The sequence below is a fragment of the Nycticebus coucang genome, chromosome 8 (genome assembly GCF_027406575.1).
Source record: "Nycticebus coucang isolate mNycCou1 chromosome 8, mNycCou1.pri, whole genome shotgun sequence".
In the NCBI taxonomy this organism is placed as follows: Eukaryota; Metazoa; Chordata; class Mammalia; order Primates; family Lorisidae; genus Nycticebus; species Nycticebus coucang.
Genome location: NC_069787.1, coordinates 56,917,527 through 56,942,015, shown reverse-complemented (window position 1 = coordinate 56,942,015; position 24,489 = coordinate 56,917,527). Strand labels below are relative to the sequence as shown.

The 24,489-nt window shown below is 40.7% G+C and overlaps 1 protein-coding gene across 10 annotated transcripts in view; it reads left to right on the top strand.

Moving 5' to 3' along the window:
• NEK11 (NIMA related kinase 11) overlaps nucleotides 1-24,489 on the top strand; it is a 324,099-nt gene that overhangs the window by 200,057 nt on the left and 99,553 nt on the right. For all 10 annotated transcript variants that reach the window (XM_053598484.1, XM_053598492.1, XM_053598483.1 and 7 more), the window contains one exon: nucleotides 20,306-20,463. In XM_053598484.1, coding sequence (XP_053454459.1) covers nucleotides 20,306-20,463 — 158 coding nt within the window. The remainder of the gene's footprint in view (nucleotides 1-20,305; nucleotides 20,464-24,489) is intronic.

Sequence of the window (24,489 nt, the reverse complement as noted above, 5' to 3'; positions counted from 1 at the left end):
GATTCATGCTTCTCCATTCTTGTGATGCTTTACTAAGAATAATGTCTTCCACTTCTGTCCAGGTTAATACGAAGGATGTAAAGTCTCCATTTTTTTTAATAGCTGAATAGTATTCCACAGTATACATATGCACAGCTTGTTAATCCATTCCTGGGTTGGTGGGCATTTCTACACCATGAAAAATGGTTTCTTTTTGATAATCTCAAGTGTTTGTCACAATGGTTGGATAAAGTTGAAGCACTGAAACACAGTCCATAACCGATTTTCATTAAAAAACCTAATGGTGTCTGTTTCATGGTCCAGTGCTGGTATTATCCACTATAGCTTCGTAAAGCCTGGTCAGTCAATTACTGTGGATACCTACTGCAGCCAATTGGATGAAATCATGAGGATGCTTGAGATTAAACACCCAAGGTTGGTTGATAGAGAAAGGCCAACTCTCTTGCAAAGACAATGCTCAACACACATTACACAAACAGTTCTGCTCAAACTACAAAGGCTGACCTTGGAAACTCTCTGTCATTATCCTATATTCACCAGACCTTGCATGAACTGACTAACACTTTTTCAGGCTTCAGGCTCTTTCCTACAAGGAAAAATATTCAATTCTCAACAAGCTGTGGAGAAAGGAATTTCAGTTCTACTCACCTTCCAGGCTTCTTCTGCTGGCATAAACTGGCTACCACTAAGATGGCAAAACTGAGTCAATAATTTAGGGGCATACTTTGATTAATTGTACTACTTCTTGTTTGAGATGTAATAAACTAAACTTTTGATTCAAAATTAGACACTCCATATTAAATGACCTAATAGTGTGATGAATAAATTATAGTATATTCATATGATAGGATGCTCTACAGCAATGAAAATAATGCACTTCAATTCTTCATGACAATATAGATAATCTTACAAACATAATGCATAGGACAAGACTCCCTAAGGTATAATATCTTTTATATAACCATCAAAATCAGATAAATGTCATTTAGGAATCACACATTTTTCAAACTGTAGAGAAAGGCAAGGAGGTGATTACCAAGAAAGCTAAAACATTGGTTATTTCTAGGGTGACACTCAGGGTGACGAGTAGGAAGGGATACAGGATATAAGGACATAGGTGGTGCTGCTGAGACACTGGTTAATTCAGAGTTCCTTGACCTAGATAGTAGTTTTACAGCTACAACATTTGCTTTATGCTTATTCATTATATTGCACGTATGTAGGTTTATTTAGGAGGTAGTGTTCAGTAGAGACTTAAATGAAATGTGAGCACAAACTACGCACATATCCCGGGGAAACATCCTCTCTCACTGGATTGGTCCTACTCCCGACCTAGCAGTTTTACTTTTAGAAGTTTATTCTCCAGAAATACCTCTACAAAGTTATACGTTCCTTTTAACATTGTTTGGCATGCATAATTTTGGATTAGGAGTTTGTAATCGACAGTTTCTTTTCTCTGAGCAAATGCTAAGCCGCAAGTTGTAGGAATATACGCCCTTCCAGAGCCATTTCTTTTCGTTTCTGGCAGGCATCCTGTATAATTGCTGGAGACCAATTTAATGTTAATTTCCCACAAAATTCTACAAAACATAAGGAGTATAAATTGACATTTTAAACACAGCTCACATTTGGAGTTTTAATTTCTCAGGAGTCTTTTTTTCTACCAAAAGTCCTGAGTGAAAACAAAGCTTGCTTGAATATCTCCCAGCCAGTGGGTAGACATTGTTTGGTAAACTGATTATAGAGGGTACAGCCTTTACAAGGTCACGGCCTCACTCACAATTTTGTCTGCTGTCCTTGCCTGGCTTTGGGAGAGGGGTTGGTTGGTGGCATTTGGTATTTGAGTAAGAATCAGTTACCACGTAAAGCTGAAATCAGATACTATTATAAAAGTGATTTCTCACATTTCTTTGGCTCTTAGAATCTAGAACAAGTTCAAAAAGATCTTTCAGGTGAAAAGGCCACTGCTTCACAATGAAGATTCTCATTATCACTGAACACCAAATGTAGAATTTCCAAGTTTAGTATGAATGGATGCATTGGAAGTAGCCAGGAGTTTGAATTAGAGGATATCCTAGAGGTTTGTTTATCCAGAGTGACCAGTAGCTGTTTATTGTCAAAATCAAAGTTTTAAAAGGTTAAGAAAATAAAACTTTCTTAAACAGTTGATAGTAAATATCTTAGGCTCTGTGACATACCATCTGTGTTACAACTACTCTGTGTTCAATTACTGTTGAAAGCTAGCGTAATTAAAGAGAGATAACAGCCACAAACAGCATAGGTAGGCTGTGGACATATTCCAACAAAACTTTATTTAAAAAGCAGGCAGCCCAGATTTAGCACACAAGCTATAGTTTGGTGACTCTTACTGTAAGTCATTTTCTACCCAATGCCTTTGTGTTCTAAGCATGCTGGTAGATACACTAACAGCATTGGAAAATGTAAACTTGAAAATATGTTCCCCTTTCCTTTACTAAAACCTTGCTTCAGTTTACCAAAACTAACACTTTTAATACTATTACCATGCAAATGGATGACACATCTATTTCTCCTTAGTTATTGAATAGGCCAAATTTAATTTTCTAGTTGGATAACTTAGCATTGTTGTTTATGAAAAGAATTTGATGCAAATCAGTAGGCATGCCCTAGGCTTTCTCATTGTTTGCAGTGTAAGGATAGTTGAAGTGCATAAACATACATGCTCTGAAAGAGCTGGGAGCACAATATTAACAGGGAGAGACACTGAACATTGTGACTTCCCAAGATTTTCTTCATTGTGGGTGCGGATTTCTTGGGAAAGTTGTTAGCTAAACATGAATTATAATTCCATAAACACCACAGCTGAGTAATTGAGGACAGAACATAAAAGTTCCACTCCATGTCAGGAGGCTGGGTCAACTGGAGTTAGGAATGGGGGAGATTCACTGTCTTAGAGGAACTAATTTCTGTATGACAAGATGCAAAGTGAAACTAAAGAGTCATTTAGGTTTGGAATTTGGGTTAGGTAAAGGCAAAGTAGGACAGGCTAGCTCAAGTTGAAATGTAAAAGGTATATGAGAAGTGAAAGTGTTAGTTCAAAGAGGTGAAACCAACAAGGGTTGAGACATATGGGTGAGGTTGAACAGCTCAGGCACCTTTTGATGGAGACTGGGAAGCACCTGTTCTTGGTGGAGGCATGTGGCAGGAGGGTGTCTGTCTAATTAGAGAAACTACAAATAGGTGAGACTGGAGAAGCCTAATAGGAACTAAGTGTCAGGAAAGAAAGTTTCCCCTAATTAGCAGCCACTATCGGGGCTCTGTCCATCCTTTTGCCATTTTCTTCTGTTCAGTCTCTGGGCTGTGTATTTCCGGGGGATGCGGGGAGAGATGCTACTCTCAGTCTGCCAGCCTGCTTTGCCTATATTCAAAGACAGCCAGAAGGCTAGCTGCAGTGGCTCACACCTGTAATCCTAGTGGCCCGAGAGGCTGAGGCAGGTGGATCACTTGAGCTCAGGAGTCCAAGACCAGCCTGAGCAAGTGTGACACACCCCATCTCTACTAAAAATAGAAAAATTAGCCAGGCATTGTGATGGGTGCCTGTAGTCCCAGCTACTTGGGAGGCTGAGGCAAGAGGATCTCTTGAGCCCAAGAGTTTGACATTGCTGTAAACTGTGATGCCATGACACTCTACGTAGCTAGGGTGACAGAGTGAGACTTTTGTCTCAAAACAAACAAACAAAAAAAATCAAAGAGCCATAAGTGCCTGGGAATATACATCTCACTCTCATACCCCTGGCTCACCAGACATAGACTTTTAAAAAATGACTGGTGGATAGAAGAATATAAATACTTCAGTGCCTTCCTATTACTCTTCTCTAGAGCTCCATAGATTAAGCCAAAGTCATACATGATGGGATTCTGCCTAATACTACCTGTCTAATAAATATTAATAATTTTCACAAAAATTCTAATTTCAGAGCCTTTTTCTGGGAAACCCACCTAAGACACCTAGCTTCTCAAAAAGTTGGAAGTGATTCCTGGCTATTGTAAGAGATCTGGTGGAGTTTTGTTTGTTTGTAGTTTTTCCAAATTAGGCTTTTAATATATATTTTTTTTAACTTTGGTGATTTTATCAGTGTGCTGTCTGTGTCAAGGGATGATCATTTGAATCACTGCATCAGTAATCAACAAGGAAAATGATTTCAATGAATCTGTGAGCCTTTTGTGCTCACACTTCCTCTATGGTTATGGTACAGCACAGACCACCCATACCCACCAAAAGGAAGCCTTGTAGAGGTACCACCTGGTAAGGTATCCTGTTTACCTGCCTCTGTCCATGATAGGCATCCGTGTCTAGCCCAAATAGTCAGTCAGGCTCATCAGAGAGGTTTGAAAACTTCAAAGTGTTGATGAAAAAGATATTCTGAGAATGACTGTAAATAGAACTCTACCAGATTGACTGTAGACAGGAAACCATGAATACTTAGGAACAAGGAGCTTTGCAAGATAGGCTATAGATCCTGATAGTACGAAAGGTTTCTATTTGTTAAGACACTGATGGTTACCCTTGCCTAAAAGTCAATATTTAAAAGTCAAGATGTTTCTCAATACTGGAAGCGGCCTGGAATTGTTTGGAAATTTTGCAACCTGAATAGAAGAACTGAGTTCTCTTTGACAACTTTATCATCTATCACAGTGGTTGAGAACCACTTCTCATGCCTCCTAATGCCGCGACCCTTTAATATAGTTCCTCATGTTGTGGTGACCCCCAACCATAAAATTATTTTCCTTGCTACTTCATAACTATAATTTTGCTAATGTTATGAATCGAAATGTAAATATCTGGATATGCAAAATATATTTTCATTGTTACAAAAGGGTCACGACCCACAGGTTGAGAACTGCTCCTCTCTCAGAATCATAGTTGGAAAAAAATATTCCTGTTAGATACTGTGATGATTAATTTTACATATTAACCTTCCTAGAATATGGTGCCCTGTTGCTTTGTCAAACACCAGTCTGTTGCTGTGAAGGAGATTTTTTAGACATGATTGACAATTAAATTAGTAGATTTTGAGTGAAGCAAATTATCTTCCATGATGTGAGTGGACCTCATCCAGTCAGTTGAAAGTGTCAAGAGACAGATCTTCCCCACAGGAGTTCTGTTTCCAAACTTCCTTTGGGCTCAAGATAACTCTCCCTTGAGTCTCCCTTGAGGCTCAAGATTGCAACAGTAACAGTCTGATGGCCTACCTTATAGATTTTGGACTTACAGACTGCACAATTATGTGAATATGAGCCAGCTCCTTAAAATCTATCCCTCTTTCCCTCCCGCCCACTCCCCCACCCACCTCTCCTGCCATCTCACTGTATTAACTTTGCCTCTTCACATTGTAAGCTAAGAACATCTATGCCAGCAGGAATCTTCTAGAAGTGTCCTGATCACTCCAGCTGACTGGTTAGTAGAGGGGTGTTACCAATGGAAGACAAATGTTTTCTTTCTTTCTTTTTTTTTTTTTTTTTGAGACAGCGTCTCATTATGTCACTTTGGTAGAATGCTATGGCATCACGGCTCACAGCAACCTCAACCCCTTGGGCTTAAGCCATTCTCTTGCCTCAGCCTCCCAAGTTCTGGGACTACAGGCATCCACCACAATGTCCGGCTATTTTTTGTTACAATTGTCATTGTTGTTTAGCTGGCCCAGGCTGGGTTCAAACTTGCCAGCCTCCGTGTATGTGGCTGATGCTGTAACCACTATGCTATAGACGCTGAGCCAAGACAAATGTTTTCAAGGAGGCCAGAGGTAGGAAAAAGAAATTATGACCTCTGGACTTCATCAAAGAGGTAATCCCATTTGGCTTACAAGGTGCTTTCTCTGGTAACAAACAATGTACATGAAAGAAATTCTGTTAGTGGGGAAATACAACCAGAAAGAAATAAGATTAAAGAGGCAGAGGCCTCATTTTGGCAGCAATTTAAATCCTTCAGCTTTGTGCAGTCTTAGTTATAATCTCACTTCTTGGCAAACACTTGGTGGCCAGGGGCAGATAGTCAACTCTTTTGCTACTCAAAGTGTGGTTTATGGACCAGCAACATCTCCATCACCAGCAAGCATGTCCAAAATACAGAATCTCAGGCCCACTTCAGACCTACAATCTAAACCCAAATTTCATCAAGTTCCACAGATGTTTCATATGCACACTGGTTAAATGTATTGCCTGTTTGTGTCCCCCCAAAATTCATATGTTGAAATCCTAATCCCCAAAGGGATGATATTTGGAGGTGGGACGTATAGGAGGTTAATAGGTCATAAGGGTAGAGCCCACAGGATAGGGTTTAATGCCTTTGTAAATAGAGCCATAAAAGAACTTGTTTCCTGTCTCTCTCTTCTGTGCCACATAAAGATACAAGGACAGCCACATGCAAACCAGAAAGTGAGCCCTCACCAGACACCAGTTCTGCCAGCACCTTGATCATGGGCTTCCAGCCTCCAGACTTATGAGAAAGAAATTTCTGTTATTTCAGCTCTCTAATCTGTAGAATTCTGTTAAGGCAGCCCAAACCCACTAACACATGGATCTAGTCCATTAGTGCCTATCATAGATTTGTAATCCTTAGAACAGAAAAGTAGCCTCAAATCATCTAATTCAGGCCCTGGTTTTTAGGATGGTAAGTTATTAGTATCCCCATTTTATAGATGAGATGTCTGTGGCCCAGCGAACTCACACCAGTTGTCAAAAGTCACAGAAGTAGGTGTCTTCTGCCACCAAACACAGCCAGCTATTATACTAGATCCTTAGGGGGGTCTCTGTAAAGTCTCCTATATTTCTCCTTGTGAGAATGTATTTCCTAGATTGAATTCATTTTTCTGAATCTAGAAGAGAAAAGACCAACTTTACCCGATCATTTTGGGTATTGCTCTCTAAACCAGCAAAAAAAAGATTTTAGAGTAGTGTTACAGGTTTGCCTGAGGGAAAGTAATTTTGACACATAGGATAAAAACACAGACTCTAGCACTCGCGGGAATCTATTTCTAAAAGAAGTGTGGAACTTATTTTTGTTGTGTGTGAATATATGTGTGTGAGTGTTTGTAGAGAGAATGAACTTGGTCAAATATAGAGATGTCACTCTGAGAAAGTCTCATGACAAAACCTGCTGTCCTATATATAAAAAAAGGTACTGTACTGTAGTTAATTTAGCCCTCCATACAGAAAGGGTCATTAATATGCATTTTAGCTAAGAAAATTATTTCTTTTCACAGCCTCATGTGTGATCTTGTAAGGCACACTAATCAGTAGAGTTAATTTTAGCCCTTGTTCTGAGGGTTTATTTTAGAAAAGGTCAAGGTACTAACCTATAACTTACTGTGTGGGAAAAGAAAGCATCAAAGGGACGTAACATTGAGCAGCTGCTATGTACCTCCCCCTAAGAGTATAAATGTATTGTTTGTATTTATGGTGCAGTTCCACCTGTATTTATATTAGTGACACGGTGCTGTCATGGTCCTGCTATGTTGGGAAAGACGTTGTCTACTGTGGGGAGCTGAGAGGTCCATTTCTCTGGAGCGGAAGGTGCAGTTATGTATCTATTGAAGCTGTATGTGTAGATACTACTATGTAAAAGAAAGCAAAAAAGGGCATCTTAGAGATGAAAAGATTTGATATTATAAATCCCTTACTGTGGCACTGGGAGACATGGGCTGGGGTCGGGTGGAATCCCTGTGTTTCCTCTGCTAAGTCCAAGACTGAAGGCTGGAGCATCTCCATGGGCCTAAAGTTCTACCTTTCCTTTGCAACAATAGGGATTTGTGATGGTGGAGGTGAGGGTGTGCTGGCCAGGGGAGGAACTGAGGGTCGGAGAGGTAAAGGGACCCACTTCCCAGGGACTCAAAGAAATCTAGCCAAATTGCAACTGGAAGATGTGGCCCAGCAGAGTTAGACATATGTAGTGAAAACCATCTAGAATGTGTTATCTGATAGGATTTTCTATGATGTTGGAAATATTGTATAATCTTGTTTCAAGTGGTTATTGAGCACTTGAAATGTAGCTAGTGCCACTGAATTTATTTAACTTTATAGCTTTCATTGCAATCAGAAAAATAAAGTTGCCTGGACCCAGCCCAGAGCTACCCACTCAGAAGCCCTTTCTGGTACATACCTTTAAATGAGGGCAGCCAGATTCATTGGTAGGAGGAGGAGGCAGATCTGAGAAAGTGGGTTGCAACTAGATGATAAAAGGCTTTGCCTGTCAAATGAAGATTTTGTGCTCAGTTTTATTGGCAATGGGTGTCACTGAAGGGCAGATTGACAGGGTTAGTGCTTTAGGCAAGATTTGTGTAGCCTGGGTAAGACACAGGGAGACAGAAGATTGGGTCTGACTGCAGAACTGAGTGTCTGGAAGAGGAAGGTGTCTGGAGTGTCCATTTCTCCCTCACAGTCTGAGTGAGTTGATTTCACTGGGGACTGTCCATATTCTTCCCTGGACTGAACTTTGCTTCAAAATATTCCTTAGCAAATATGCTACTGCAAGCCTCAGTGCCACTAAATGTATTGGTGACTGAAAATTACCTTTGCTTTCCATGGGCCCATAAGGGGGCACTTTGTAATGAAAAGAGATGCAACAGCCATTTGGCATGTGGAATAACAGCCTCTCTGGGACCCCCAGCATGGGCCCATGGAATCCATAAAAAGAGATGACTCACCCAGGGAAGCAGTGATTGCTGGTTTTTCCCTCTCTATGACTTCTGAGCTCCAATCAACAATCTTAATTGCTGCCGCCAGGAATGAGGACACCATGAGAACTGTGTCCTAGGCCCAGCTGATGACTCACTGCATAACCCTGAAAACCATTTCAGGGGGAGAGATTGCTTTTAAAAATTGAAGAGGAAAAGTAAATCCAATGTATGTTGACTTGAAGTTTAGAGATTGACAAAAATGCCTTCACAAAATGCCCTGACAAAAACAGCAAAATGTCAAAGTGTTAGTCATTTTCTTCTAACAGTACAAGGGAAGATATGTGGAGGGGTAAGAGACTGAGCACCTTTCTTGGCTCCTGGGAGAATGGAAGGCTGGGATTTTAGGAGCAGTTTTTATCTTGTTGGTAGAGTTCAGCGATCTCCCTGAGGGACAGGCTACTTCTGGCTGAGGAGTGGTCTTCTCTAGCTCTGTTGTTGACTCTTTATATGTACAGTCATGCATCGCTTCAAACCAGGGGTGTATTCTCAGAAATGCATCTTGAGGTGATTTTGACATGGTGTGAACATCACAGAGTGTACTCACACAAACCCAGGTGGTTACTGTCACCTACACGCCAAGATTACATGGCATAGCCTATTGCTCCCAGGCTATAAACCTTTGTACCATGTTACTGTCCTAAATACTGCAAACAGTTGTGGCTACATATTTGTGTATCCAAACATATCTAACATAGAAAAAGTACAGTAAAGATACAATATAAAGGATAAAAATGCTCCATTGGGGCACTTACCATGAATGGAGCTTATAGGAAGTTGCTCTGGCTGAATCATGAGTGAGTGGTGGGTGAATGTGAAGGTCTAGGAAGTTACTGTGCACTGCTGTGGACTTTAAAAACACTATACACTTAGTCTAAACTAATTTAGTTTTAGTCTAAACTAAAAACACTATACACTTAGTCTAAACTAAATTAATTAAAAGTTCTCTTTCTTCGATAATAATTTTTTTTTTAATAGAGACAGAGTCTCACTTTATTGCCCTCAGTAGAGTGCCGTGGTGTCACAGCTCACAGCAACTTCCAACTCCTAGGCTTAGGTGAATCTCTTGCCTCAGCTTCCCCAGTAGCTGGGACTACAGGCACCCACCACAACACCCAGCTATTTTTTGGTTGCAGTTTGGCAGGGGCCAGGTTCGAACCTGTCAGCCTCAGTATATGGGGCCAGCGCCCTACTCACTGAGTCACAGGCACTGCCCTTCAATAATAAATTAACCTTAGATTATTTTAACATTTTTATTTCCTTTTTGACTTTTTTTGGAATAATACTTAGCTTAAAACACAAACACATTATATAGCAGTATAAAAATATTTTCTTTCTTTATATCCCTAATCTATAAGCTTTCTATTAAACTGTTTTTATATTTTTAACTTTTCTTGTTGAAAACTAAGACACAAACACACATATTGGCCTAGGCCTGTAGGGTGAGAATCATCAATATCTCTGTCTTCCACATCCACATCTTCACCTTGTCCCACTGGAAGGTCTTCAGAAGGGACAACAGGCATAGAGGTGTCATCTCCTGTAAAAGCAATGCCTTCTTCTGGATTACCTCCTACAGGGCCTGCCTCAGGCTGTTTTACAGCACACTTTTTTTGTTTTTTATGAGCAGAAGCATACTGTAAAATAATGGTAATAAGTAGAGTGTAGTAAGTACATAAACTAGTAACAAAGTCGTTTGCTATCATCACCAAGTATTATGTATTATCATAACTGCAACAAATTCATTTACACCAGTATCACCACAGACACGTGAGTGATGTGTTGTGCTGTCATGTTACAATGCCTAAATCACTAGGCAACAGGAATTTTTCAGCTACATTATAATCTTATGGGACCACTGTCATATATGTGATCTGTTGTTGATCAAAATATCTTTATATAGTGCATGATTGTAAATGCTTCCTTTACGTACTAATAAAGAGGTAACCTAGATGTCAGCTTGGACCTCCTTACCCCTGGGAGATTTGGTAAGCTTGGCTCAAACCAAATATATATATGTGTATATATATATATATATATTTTTTTTTTTTTTTTTGAGATAGATTCTCACTATGTCACCCTCAGTAGAGTGTCATGGCGTCACAGCTCACAGCAATCTCAAACTCTTGGGCTTAAGTGATTCTCCTGACTCAGTCTCCTAAGTAGCTGAGAATACAGGTGCTTGCCACAACACCCAGCTATTTTTTTGTTGCAGTTATCGTTGTTTAGCTAGCCCAGGTCGGGTTTGAACCCACCAGCCTGGGTGTGTGTGGCCGGTGCCAAAACCACTATGCTACGGGCGCCGAGCCTAAACTATATATTTTTTGAAGCTCTGTTCATAACTGCTGAAAACATGTTGCTACAGACTTCCCTGTGTCTACAGGCTGAAGGCCTCTCTTTGGCACCCATCTGTTCAGACATGAAACTCAGCTTTTTCACTCAGCCCAAGTGTTGGATGAATTTGGTATCTCACAGAGCATGTGACCTTCCTCCATCTTGCTCTGACCCTTCCACTCTTCTCCCTCCCCCTTTCTGGGGTAAGGCCAAAGCCCTCCTTTCACCTCTGGCAGAGGGATCATATTATTTTTTCCCCTGTGCATTTTCCATATATTTTTCTAAATACAATTTCTTAAAGAGAATTCTCACTCCAACTATTATGGAAAGTAACACTTTCTACCTACTGAGAGTAAGGATAACTGCCATTTATTGAACACCTGCTATGGTCTGAATATCATGCTAGATGGAGCTTTTGAGATTTTGAGCAGGGCCAGGAAACTAGAACTCAAGAGAGAAAAGATTTAGTCATCTGCGACATAATTGATACCTGACAATGACTCACTTCAGCAGTGTCTATAAATGTAGGTTCTATTTTCTACAAGGTCTGAGAACTAGAGTTATAACAAAAAGAATATGACCCTACTGGCATCTGGCTATTTTCCTTTAAGGGATATTTATCTTATCACATAGCATCACTTATTTTTTATAATATTTTATGTCTTACCTATGAGTGAAGATATTACTATTATACGACGTAATGCCCAGGCCTTTAGTTGGGTTCCTTAGAAGCAGAGAATGAGATGGACATTCGGTTGCATGTATTTTACTGTGGGAGAGCTCTAAGGTGTGTAGGAGGGTTGAGTTGAGGGAGCTCTGTCTGGACAAGGCAGAGGAAGGAGCTGAGCAAGGATGTGGTCTTGGCTGGAGACTGGCCACAGTCTGATCCCACAGAGAGCTCTGGGACGGAAATAACACTACTGGCCAGGACTACCCCCAGGTTGAAGGCAAGGCATTCCCTCTTTGGTAAGGATGATTCTTGAACCTGTGAACAATTCTCAGGAGAAGAGGGCATCTAACTATTGTCCTTATAAGAAGAGGGGATTGGGACAGAGAGACACCAGGGGCATGTATGTGCAGAGGGGCAGCCTTGTGAGAAAGGGCAAGAAGAGGGGCCTCTGAGGAATCCGACCCTGCTGGTACCTTGATCTTGGACTTCCTGGCCTCCAGAACTGTGAGAAAGAAATGTCTGCTGTTCAAACCACTGAGTGTGTGGTGTTCTTTTCTGGCAGCCCTCGCTGGCTAATCTAGCAGCCTCACAGCAGCTAGAGGATGAGCGTGCGATGATACTTTGGAGTGTGTCTGGTAAGGGGGTTTGTGTGGGACCTCAGTATATGCATTGTACCCACTTACAGATGAGAAAATTGTGACCCAGAGAAGTGAGGTAGCCTGCCCAAGGTCACGCAGCCAATAAGCAGCAGAGGTAGGATTTGAATCCCAGTCTGACCCTACAGGTTGCCCTCTTAATCACCACTTTGTATCACCGCTCCTAGTGGAAGGTAGTCTTTCCCAGAAGCAGCAGATAACATCAGTTAACATGGTCTTCAGTGTCTGTCTTTTTTCTAATTTGTGCCTATCTTGCACAAAGTGGAGCTCCTGGGGGAAACCGAGACAACTTGGCACAGATAGTGTTCACTTCTGTGTGTCTTCTTCAGGCACTGTCACTTACCCTATTGTTTTAAAAAATGCTGCAGCATTTTAATCATAGATTTCCTCTACGTATGAGGAGATTTTTTCATTGTAAATGTTTTTATTAAAAATAAATTTGGGCTATCTTTTTTACAACCATAAATTTCATTTATGGGAAAATAAGAAATTCTTTGAGAGCTGCCTTGTCAGTCAGTATAATAACTATTATCATTCTGAGCACTGCCTTTCCCAATTTGTAATGGGAGAACATGGTCTTTGGAGAGGCCACATTGAGATATAACAGTAAATCCATTTGTTCTTATTATAGCCTTACAATAGCCTTTGTTCAGGATTTTCTGCCTTGGTGTAATAAAGACATTGGCCTCTTCAGAAAAGTAGAAAATAAAGAAAAAATAAAGCAGGACATCTCTAGGCAGCTGCCTGCTACCAAGAGCTCCCATCACAGCTAAAATATATATTATCCTGTCTTTATAAAGAAATTTCCCCTATATAGCAGATATAGTGAGAAACATTTTTAATATATCTCTTGGATATTATTGTAATTCCTGGGAAAAGGTGCAGAAAGCAGCATGTGAGTCTGTTGCGTTTCCTACATCACAAGTCATTTGGTTTCCCAGCTCAGCAAACATTCATTCTGACACTATGGTTAGATACACTGTTTGCATGTATGAGTCCTTCATCCAGGTAGTGTGCCATATACCCCATATTGTATCCATTGGATGAGAACATACCTGACTCCCTCCTCCCTCCCACCCCTTCTTTAATTTGTTTTTTCTCTCCTGTTGGCCTGTAGTTGTTGATCTACTAGTTTAAATATAGTATTGAGTACATAGGATGCTTGTTTTTCTATTCCTGAGATACTTAGGAGAATGTTGTCCAAATCATCTAGGTTGATACAAAAGATGCAAAGTCTCCATCTTTTCATGGATGAGTAGTATTCCGTGGTGTACCTATACCATAGTTTATTAATCCATTTATGTGTTGATGGACACTTGGGTCCTTTGTTCTTATCTATCAATAAAATGGAAATAATCCCATTACTTGTAACTCCATTGAGATTGTAAGTAACCAAGACAACTAATAGCACAATTTGAGCTCGTCTAAAATAAAGTTTACTTCTTTTCTTAATGTTTTGTGCTTCACATGCAAAGGTTGTAATATGTAGAGATAGTATAAAATCTTACATATTTTATTATAGTGCTTCTATACTGTGTGTGATAGCACTTTTACTTGAACTAGTCACATCCTAGAGCAGTGGTTCTCAGCATGAGGCCCCCGGACCAGCAGCATCAGTATCACCTGGGAACTTGTGAGTAAGCACATTCTCAGGTACCACCTACTAAATCAGGTCAGGGGCTGGGGCTTAGCAATCTTGAGTTTTAACAAGCCCTACAGGTGATCCTCAGGCTCAGGGACGTCTTAAAAGGGATTTTCTTGGGTATTAATTGAAGGGTCTGACAAAGGCTACCCTTTTCCTAGAAGAGGATTATAGCTTCTCTTTTTCTTCAGCATGGACTTGCAACATCAACGCCCAAGCTTGGGCATCCATCACTGGATTCCTTCAAAAACGTAAGCTGTCACTGCTTGCCCAGCATAGAGGGGATCTGGAATACCATTCCAGTACACCTGTTAGGAAGCTGACCTTGGGGTGCAAGGAAATTAAAGCTATTTATCACAGACCATTTTCCCCTCAGTGACAGGAGAAATGGGCATTACCCTAAACAAGGCTTCAAATTGGGTCTATGTATGAAAAAACATGCAGCTTGACAAACACAGTTTAAGTGGACTTACATTTCTTTTGACTTCTCCCTGTAAAGTGAGTCTTTTTTGTGAGCAGTAAAAAATGGTGGTGGTGCTTAAGTAAGAAATACTAGCAAGGGGGTGGCTCCTATGGCTCAAAGGAGTAGGGCGCCCCCATATTCTGGAGGTAGCGGGTTCAAACCCGGCCCCGGCCAAAAACTGCAAAAAAAAAAAAAGAAAGAAATACTGGAGATGGATTCATCCCAGTGTATTTTCAGGAATGGCACTTTCCCCCTGACCATTTCTTTCCTTACTCCCCTTCCTAGGTGGGAATCCTAGGTAGGAGAGCAAAAAGGGACAAAGACTCTCTGTGCACAATTTATTACTAAAAAAAAAAAGACATTTTCAATTAATTTAGTATAACCTGAGTATACAGTGTTTATAAAGTCTACAGTATTGTACAGTAATGTCCTAGGCCTTCATACTCACACACCTGAGCAATTCCCAGGCCTGTAAACTCTGCTCATGGCAAATGCCCTATATAGATGTACCATTTTTACACCGTATTTTTACTGTACGTTTTCTATTTTTATATATGTTCAGATACACAAGTACTCAACATTGTGTTGCCTGCAGTGTTCAGTATGTAGCATGTTGTACAGGTTCATAGCCTAGGGACAATGGGACACAGCCATGTTGCCTGGCTGTGTAGCAGACTATGCCATTTCAGTTTGTGTAAGGACACTTTCTGATGCTCAAACAAGGATGAAGTCTCCTCATGAAGTATTTCTCAGAAAATATTCTCATTGTTAAGTGACTGATGACTGTATTCATATTTCTTCTTGGTGATGAGTATTACAGGCAAAACCACAGAGTGTTTGCCCTACTAGTTCCAACATCAATCAAAGTATATTGGGTGCACACTGTGTGCATAGGGCATTGCTTTGCATCCTTTATATTACTTAATGTTCATGATAATTCTGTAAGACAGATATTGTCATCTTTATTTTATATGGGAGAAACAGGTACAGAAAGTTTAAATAATGTCCAATGTTACAGAGCTATTGCTAGAGTCTTGATTTAAATGTATGTCTTTCTGATACCAAAGCCAGAATTCTAAACCAATGCTTAAAATTGCTAGTTGAGAAGTCAGTTTAGTAAGTTGTAATCAGCATTTTAGAAAAAGCTGAACATAATGGAAAACACCAGAATGTGTTACACATAGTTTGGATGAATAGGTCCTGATCCCTGAAATTTTTTGTTTCAGCTATAAAGATATTTAGGTACATATGTATATAAGCACATTTTTGTGCACTGGGCCACAAAGTAAATGATATTTCTTACTGTGTCATAGTCAAATCTGAAAACAAAGTAGGTGGCAGAGAAATGAAGAGAAACAGAAAGAGAGAAAGCAAGAGGTAGAAAACATTAATGAGTGAATGGCTGGATAAATGTCAAAGAGATGGATGTGGGGAGAGGAAGAGGAACTTGAAGGAATGAGGAGAGAGAGAGAGAGAGAGAGAAAGGACAACTCTGAGACAGAAAAAGGTTAGATGGAGGGGGAAGAAGAGAAAGAAGATATCATGTGGAAATTTATTAGTTGTATCCACCGTTCCAGTCATAGCACCTGCCCCTACTTGACAGCAAAGCTGGAGCTCTTGGTAGGAGGTGCACTTTTCATATGCTTCTCATGCTGTGATCCTCTTGACATTCTGAGTGTGAGTTGAATGAATAAGTTTATTAAGCATGGCTTCTACATACAAGTCACGTGGTGTCAACTAAAAATCAGTGATCTGAAGTGAGGTGAAGGGGGAATAGGCTGTGTTGAAATTGAGAGAAAGTATGTGATCCCCAAAACATTGCTTCCTATGGAATTGGCAGATACGGTTTTAAATATATGTAATTTTTTTCTTTGGAACTTGCTAACTGTGATCGCACTACTTAGCCTCTTGTGTTATAGTGGGAAACCATGGATGACAGATTTTCAAGTCTTCTATTGCCAAGAAATTCTTCATCCATTATTTTACTTTCAAAGGATTTTGGAGTTACAGGCAAAAACACAGAGTGTTTGCCCTACTACTTCCAACAACAATCAAAGTTAATGAAAAGCCTGTTTTAATAGATGGGGAAACTGAGTGAACATTTGTATGAAGCATCTTTGTATACGGATACTTTCATAAGAATCAAATTATTGATTCTTCATAGCCACCTTGTGAGATTACACTTCTGTCAAATTTTACTAAAGAAATTGGAGCTCAACAAAATCCTAGCCAATAGATTACAGCTTATCATCAAAAAAGTCATACATCATGATCAAGTAGGTTTCATCCCAGGGATGCAAGGCTGATCTAACATACGCAAGCCCATAAAAGTTATTCACCGTATCAACAGAAGCAAAAATAAAGACCATATGATCCTCTCAATAGATGCAGAAAAAGCATTTGATAAAATCCAGCATCCTTTTCTAATTAGAACACCGAAGAATATAGGCATAGGTGGCACATTTCTTAAACCGATCGAAGCCATCTATGACAAACACACAGCTAATATTTTACTGAATGGAGTAAAATGTAAGTTTTTCCACTTAGAGAACCAGACAAGGTTGTCCTCTATCGCGACTGCTATTCAACACAGTGCTGGAAGTTCTAGCCAATACAATTAGGCAAGAGAAGGAAATAAAGGGCATCCAAATAGGAGCAGAGAAGGTCAAACTTTCCCTCTTTGCTGATGATATGATCTTATACTTAAAGAACTCCAAAGGCTCAACCACAAGAATTCTGGAAGTGACCAAAAAAATACAGTAACGTCTCAGGATCTAAAATCAATGTCCACAAGTCAGTAGCCTGTGTATACGTCAATAACAGCCAAGATAAGAGGCTAACTAAGGACACAACTCCCTTCACCATAGCTTCAAAGGAAATGAAATACCTAGGAATATACCTAACAAAAGAGGTGAAGGAGCTCTATAAATAAAATTATGAAACACTAAGAAAAGAAATAACAGAGGATATTAACAAATGGAAGAACATACCATGCTCATGGCTGGAAAGAATCAACATTAGTAAAATGTCTATATTTCCCAAAGCAATGTACAGATTCAAGGCCATCTCTTTTCAAACACCAACATTGTACTTTCAAGACTTGGAAAAAATAATTCTTCATTTTGTATGGAACCAGAAAAAAAACCCTGTGTAGCTAAGGCAGTTCTTAGTAACAAAAACAAAGCTCAGGCATCAGCTTACCAGACTTTAGACTGTACTACAAAGCCATAGTGGTCAAACAGCATGGTACTGGACAAAAATAGAGACACAGACATTTGGAACCAAACAGAAAACCAGGAAATGAAACTAACATATTACAGCCACCTAATCTTTGATAAAACAAACAAGAATATACACTGGGGGAAAGACTCCCTATTCAATAAATGGTGCTGGGAGAACTGGATATCTACATGTAAAAGACTGAAACTGGACCAGCACCTTTCTCCACTCACAAAAATTGATTCAAGATGGATAAAAGACCTAAATTTAAGGCATGAAACGATAAAAATCCTCAAAGAAAGCATAGGAAAAACACTTGATGATATCCACCTGGAGAAAGACTTTATGAAGAAGACTTCTGTGGCCATTGCAACAACAACAAAAATAAACAAATGGGACTTAATTAAACTGAAAAGCTTCTATACAGCCGAAACAACAACCAAAGCAAATAGACAACCTATACAATGGGAAAGGATATTTGCATATTTTGAATTAGACAAAAGCTTGATAAGTAGGATCTATAGAGAACTCAAATTAATCCACGTGAAAAAAGCCAACAATCCTATGTATCAATAGGCAAGAGACATGAATAGAACCTTCTCCAAAGAAGACAGATGAATGGCTAACAAACATATGAAAAAATGCTCATCGTCCCTAATTAGTAGAGAAATGCAAATCAAAACCACCCTGAGATATCATCTAACTCCAGTGAGAATGGCCCACATCACAAAATCTCAAAATTGTAGGTGCTAGCATGGATGCAGAGAGAAAGGAACACTTTTCCACTGCTGGTGGGACTGCAAACTAGTACAACCTTTTTGGAAGGAAGTATGCAGAACCCTCAAAGAACTTAAACTAGACCTCCCATTTGATCCTGCAATCCCATTACTGGGCATCTACCCAGAAGGAAAAAAATCCTTTTATCATAAGGACACTTACACTAGACTGTTTATTGCAGCTCGATTTACAATCACCAAAATGTGGAAACAGCCTAAATGCCCACCAGCCCAGGAATGGATTAACAAGCTGTGGTATATGTATACCATGGAATACTATTCAGCCATTAAAAAAGATGGAGACTTTACATACTTTGTATCAACCTGGATGGAAGTGGAACACATTATTCTTAGTAAAGCATCACAAGAATCGAGGAGCATGAATCCTATGTACTCGATTCTGATATGAGGACAATTAATGACCTAGTGTACAGTGGGGGGTGGGGGAAGAGGAGAACAGAGAGAGGGAAGGAGGGAGGGGTGGGGGAAAGGAAGAGCAGTGAGAGGGAAGGAGGGAGGGGAGTGGGATAAGGGAAGAGCAGTGAGAGGGAAGGAGGGAGGGGAGTGGGATAAGGGAAGAGCAGTGAGAGGGAAGGGGTAGGGTCTCCATGTGTGACACACCTTTTGGGGGCAAGACACAATTATAAGAGGGACTTTAGCTAACAAATGCATTCAGTGTAACCTGGTTTCTTGCACCCTCAATGAATCCCCAACAATAAAAATAAAAAGAAATTGGAGCTCAATAAGTTTATGTCTTTTGCCTGGATTTTCATCTACAAGGGGCTAGAACTAGATTTAAACCTTGATACTCTGCCCCAAATTCCATATTTTTTTTCAGCAAGTAGAAAGTAGCTACTTTAATAAAGATTCATGCTTCTAAGTGTTAATTGATTGAAAAACAGTTGTGTGTATGATTTAGAAGAATAATTTTGTTTTTAAGCCAGAGTGTGGTACAAAGCCTAAAATGACACCTGTATTGCTATGACACAGTATTATTATGTAATTTTATTCCCTCCCTACTCAAGCATATTTCTTTATATCTAGGCCCCCACTGGCCAATTTGAGTTTATATCACAGTGCTTTATTGTGATCCATATGGGCCTGTCTTTGTTGAAGATTGTTATAATTACAAACTCTATTTTAGTTATAATAATGTTGTATCAAGTAACTTGAGTAGATGATTATCGGCATCAACTTATGTGGTTATTCTTAACTTTAACAACAACAGAAAATGCTGAGCATAAGAGTGTAAGTGTGAGTGGTCCGCATCATGAAAGCCCTGTAGCTTATTAGAAAAGATTTGTAATGTTTTCCCCAGTCTGAAAAAATGCCATTGGTATATATAGGTATATATAGCCTATCCATCCTGTCTGATCTTACCATTAAATGAAATAAAGAAATATATAGAAAAAATGTTGACATAGTTTCACTACTCCAGTTTCTACTAAAAACTGTATGTATGTTGTATAATAGGGCCCTTCAGCCAAGATATCTTGTCCTGGTTTTGCTCATAAATCTCCTCGTTTTTAATAAAGATTCATGCTTGTAAGTGTCAAAAATTTAAAGCATTTCATTTCTTATTTTATGGTTTTATTTTCTTACCTTCAGAAAGTGGTTGCAAATGAAGTGTTTTCCTTTCTTCTACTGGTTTCATTTTGCTCAAGTGTTTATTACACTCAACCAAATACTTTCAGAAACCTACAGTTAAGCTCTATACTCCATGGAAGCTTTGTCAGTGCAAACAAAATATACATATCTGTAAAAACACAGGAGATCCTAACTTTATTATAATTTCAATGACTGGTAGTACCCGATTGTTTATTTTTTATTTCAGAGATCCCAGAAGACCCACTTGTGGCTGAAGAGTATTATGCTGACATGTTTGATTCCTGTTCTGAAGAGAGTGAGGAGGAAGAAGAAATAGTTTTCTCAGCATCAGAGGGAGAGGTCAAGGATGAGGGACCCCAGCCTCCTTACAGAACACACCAGCAGGTACGTACCTACTCCTGCCACAGTCGTGGAACTGTCTGAGGTATACTGATTTGACTCCTTTCTAGAAAGAGTAAAGAGAGCCTAATAACCTGAAGTAAAGGATAGGGGACTTGGGCTGTAATAATGACTCCATGTGACAAGCCTTGATTTCTAAGACCCAGGGGTAGGTGAGGTCCTGTGGAGTTCCAAGGAGCTGATCTGGACCATGTTGGCAAGGGGAGGGCTGGATGCATGGCGCACACTACATTGTTTGCACGCTGAGGAGTGCTTCATATACAGCGACTAGAAAAACAATGCAAGTGTCTCTTTAGAAGAAAGAATGGGATTTTGGCATACTTTTCTTTTGGTAATCAAGTTTTTGAGTCATATTTACATACTTAATGCAAATACAAATTTATAAAGAATGACTTACCTTCTAGGGATGAAACTCAAAGATCCTGAGCTTAAGAGATGATTTTTCTAGCTATGTTCATCTTCTGAGGACTCATCCTTACATACAGTGCTGAAATCTGAGTATATCCCCTTATAGTAGATCTTTCTAACTATGGCAGAGTTAAGCCCTATGTGGCCATAGGCCAAGAAAGAGCCCTGGCATGTGCTTTCTGTGTTGTGTCTACACAACAAGAAGGAAAAAGCACCCATTGTGTGAGGAGAAAGAAGGTGACTTCAGGCAATTTATGCACATATACTTCCCTTTCTTTTTAGATGATACCTGGAAACCCTTTCAATCCTAAACTTCTATGAAGTACAGAACTTTTTATTAACTGGGAACATTCAGTTACTAAAATAAAAGTCAATCAGGGGTACCTAAGTCACTGCAAACTTAATTCATTAGATGATTTTTGGAGCAGAGGGAAGATTGTACGCCATTTATTCAATCATTTTAAATAAGGCATGAGCAACACACCATAATAGTAAATAAATAAGAACAGTAAGAAATGTTCTCAAGTTTTGTGTCAGAGAAAGAGAGGCAGGGAAAAGAGAACTAGAAGAGCATGGCCGTGGGTCTGAGCAGAAAAAATGACAAGAGAAAAATAAAGAGAAAAGAGCAGAGAGAGAATTCAATAGCAAATACATGAAGAGACAAACAAATAAATGTTGAGAAAATATCAAATTAAAGGAGAGATTCAGAACACCCAAATAAAAACTTTCCTTAAAGCATTTCCCGAGTGGGCTGGCTCACCTTCATCTACTTGTGGTGCCTGAGCCGCCACTCTTGTTACCAGAGTAACCGGGGCGCTGCCTCTGTGCCACAGTATGCTCTGTGGGCGCTGTTTTCAACCCACTCTACCCCCAGAGCCAGTGGCAGAACTAGCGAGGAAGGCGCATCCAGGGGGCCATTCAGGTGCAGAAGGAGGGAGCAGTGGCAGCAGAGCTGCTGGTGGCAAGGAAAGAAGCATTGCTTTTAGGCATCAGCACATGGAAATCGATGAACCAGTTCCTTCCTCTGAAGTCAATAGATATCCAGTTCCCAGCCAGATGACCCTTACATTGCAGATGTCCTGCAAGTGGCTGATAACAGAGGCTCCCATCCAGCAGGAGAGTTAAAGAACAGAAATTTAGCAAGTAACATGGTGGATTAGAGCTGCACCAAGAGAGACGGTTGAAGAACGCACATCAACCCCGCTGAGGCGAGCTACAACCCCAAGGATACAAACAAAAGGTACAAAATCCATCACCAAGAAGATGAGAGACCCCTCCCCCATGAGAACAGCTCGGAGTGCCCCACAAACAAATGAGGAGAGTTCAAAGGTCCTCCCACTACACTCCATGGGCGAGACCTCTAAAAACTGGACCTACCTCCCCTACTAGGATGCCACGGCGTTCTCCTGCCAGGTATAAAACTGTATATATTCTCTACCTGCAATTCTGAGCTCCCAGCACTCCCCCCCACTCTCACTCTGAGGTCTGGAGGCCCGTACCCCAGAAGTCCAGATTCTTGGGTGATTTCTTGAGGGGTGTGGACAGGGCCTAGACTGCAGCTGGTCAGTGCTGATTCTTCTGCATGGGAGTGAGGAGAGGACAGTCGGCTGAGAAGGAACCACGCTGGAGCGGCAGTGCCCCCAGGCGCAGAGCAGCAGCCGTTTTTGGCAAAAATAGGGCTCACCCCCAGATATTCCGAAGCCACACCCCCTGTCTCCCAGGGCAACCAGAGGAGGCCAGACATCTTCTCAGGTGGCAACCACCACGGAGCAGATGTGGGACGGAAAGGCAGGCCCCATGAGTAAAGGGTTTGCCTAAGGCGGTACCAGCCTGGGTGGAGCACGGGGACTAGAAACACATGCACAGAGCCGGGAAGTTCGCAGGGCAGGGCTGACCCAGAGAACCACATTACTGAGCCTAAGACATACCCGACCCTCAGGGAATCGTCAGCCTATAGACAAAGGAAGACAGGAGACTAGAACTGACAGGTAACCGAATACAAACCTGCAGGAGCAAAGACAGGGCCTGAGGCACAGGCTCTGGGAACTCGAAACAGCTTCTCTTCTGCAGGGGAATTTAGCAGGGACAGAAACAAATGCCCGCAAAGTTGTTCTGTTCTGTTCTGTCAGTAACAGCAATCAGGGGCAGGGCTGGAACTGAGTGAACACCCCCCAGCCTCCATCAAGTGCCCAAGTGCCTCACCTCCCCCTGCTAGAAAGAGGCAGAGTGCAATGGCCTGGCTGAGAAGAAATAGATTTTCTTGTGATTCAGGCAGGTGAAAACCCCTGGAGTATCTGTTCACTACAGGCAACTAAGTCACAGCCCTGCTGGGATATCAGTGACTGGGTGTGACAGAGGTACAAGGTGGGGAAGGAGGCATCAACTTTCTCAGACTGATCTATTTGCTGGGTGTCTCCTCCTGACTCCACGGAGCACCAGAGCAAGCCATATCTGAGTAGTCATCAGACCCCTGCAATCCAGTTGCCAGAGACCTTTTAAACTCTCCCACCTGAGATAGGTCCTGACTGAGACAATTGATTTGGACTTTTTGAACTGAGCCAATCACCTGAGGTGGTGCCTTGGGTGTGTGGTTGTAGGAAGGTTGGATTTTCCTTTTCCATTTGTTGCCTGTGGGGGGCAGGGTGACTTACTTGCTGGTATTTCTCCACAGCTGAGACTTCAACCCAGAGTAACTGTTTCACTAGGGTCGAACAGAGACCAGCTGAAAACAAGACAGAACCCCTTATCCCCACCACACCAAACAGGTCCCTAGTTTCTCAGGCCATAGCACTGTATGGGTCCTCGACAAAGCTCCAGGGGAAAAATCAAAAGGTGTAAAACAATCATGGGACGGAATCAGTGGAAAAACTCTGGTAACATGAATAACCAGGATAGATCAACCCCCCCCCCCAAGGAAAGATATGACAGATGTAACTGAAGATCCCATTCATAAACAGCTGGCCAAGATGTCAGAAATTGAATTCAGAATTTGGATTGCAAATAAGATTAATAGAATGGAGGAAAAATTTAAATTGGAAAATCAAGGAGCAATTCAAAAGTTGGAATTAGAAATTCAAGGAGAAATTCAAAAGTAGTCTTAAGAATTTAACGAATTTAAAGACAAAACCACCAAAGATTTTGACACACTGAAGCAAGAATTTGTAGCCCTCAAAGATCTGAAAAATACAGTAAAATCCCTCAGTAACAGAGTGGAGAAAGCAGAAGAAAGGATTTCTGACACTGAAGACAAAGCTTTTGAACTCTCCCAAACTCTCAAAGAGGAAGAGAAATGGAGAGGAAAAATGGATCATTCTCTCAGAGAACTCTGGGATAATTTGAAGAAGGTTAATATCCGCCTCATTGGAATCCCTGAAAGTGATGAAGTGGCCTCACAAGGCACAGAGGTCCTTCTCCATAAAATTATGAAAGAGAATTTTCCAGACATGCCAAGAGATTCTGAAATTCAGATAGCAGACAGTTTCAGAACCCCAGCACGACTCAATCCCAATAAGACATCCCCCAGGCATATCATAATTCACTTCACTAAAGTTAATATGAAGGAGAAAATTCTTAAAGCAGCCAGACGAAAGAAATCCATTACCT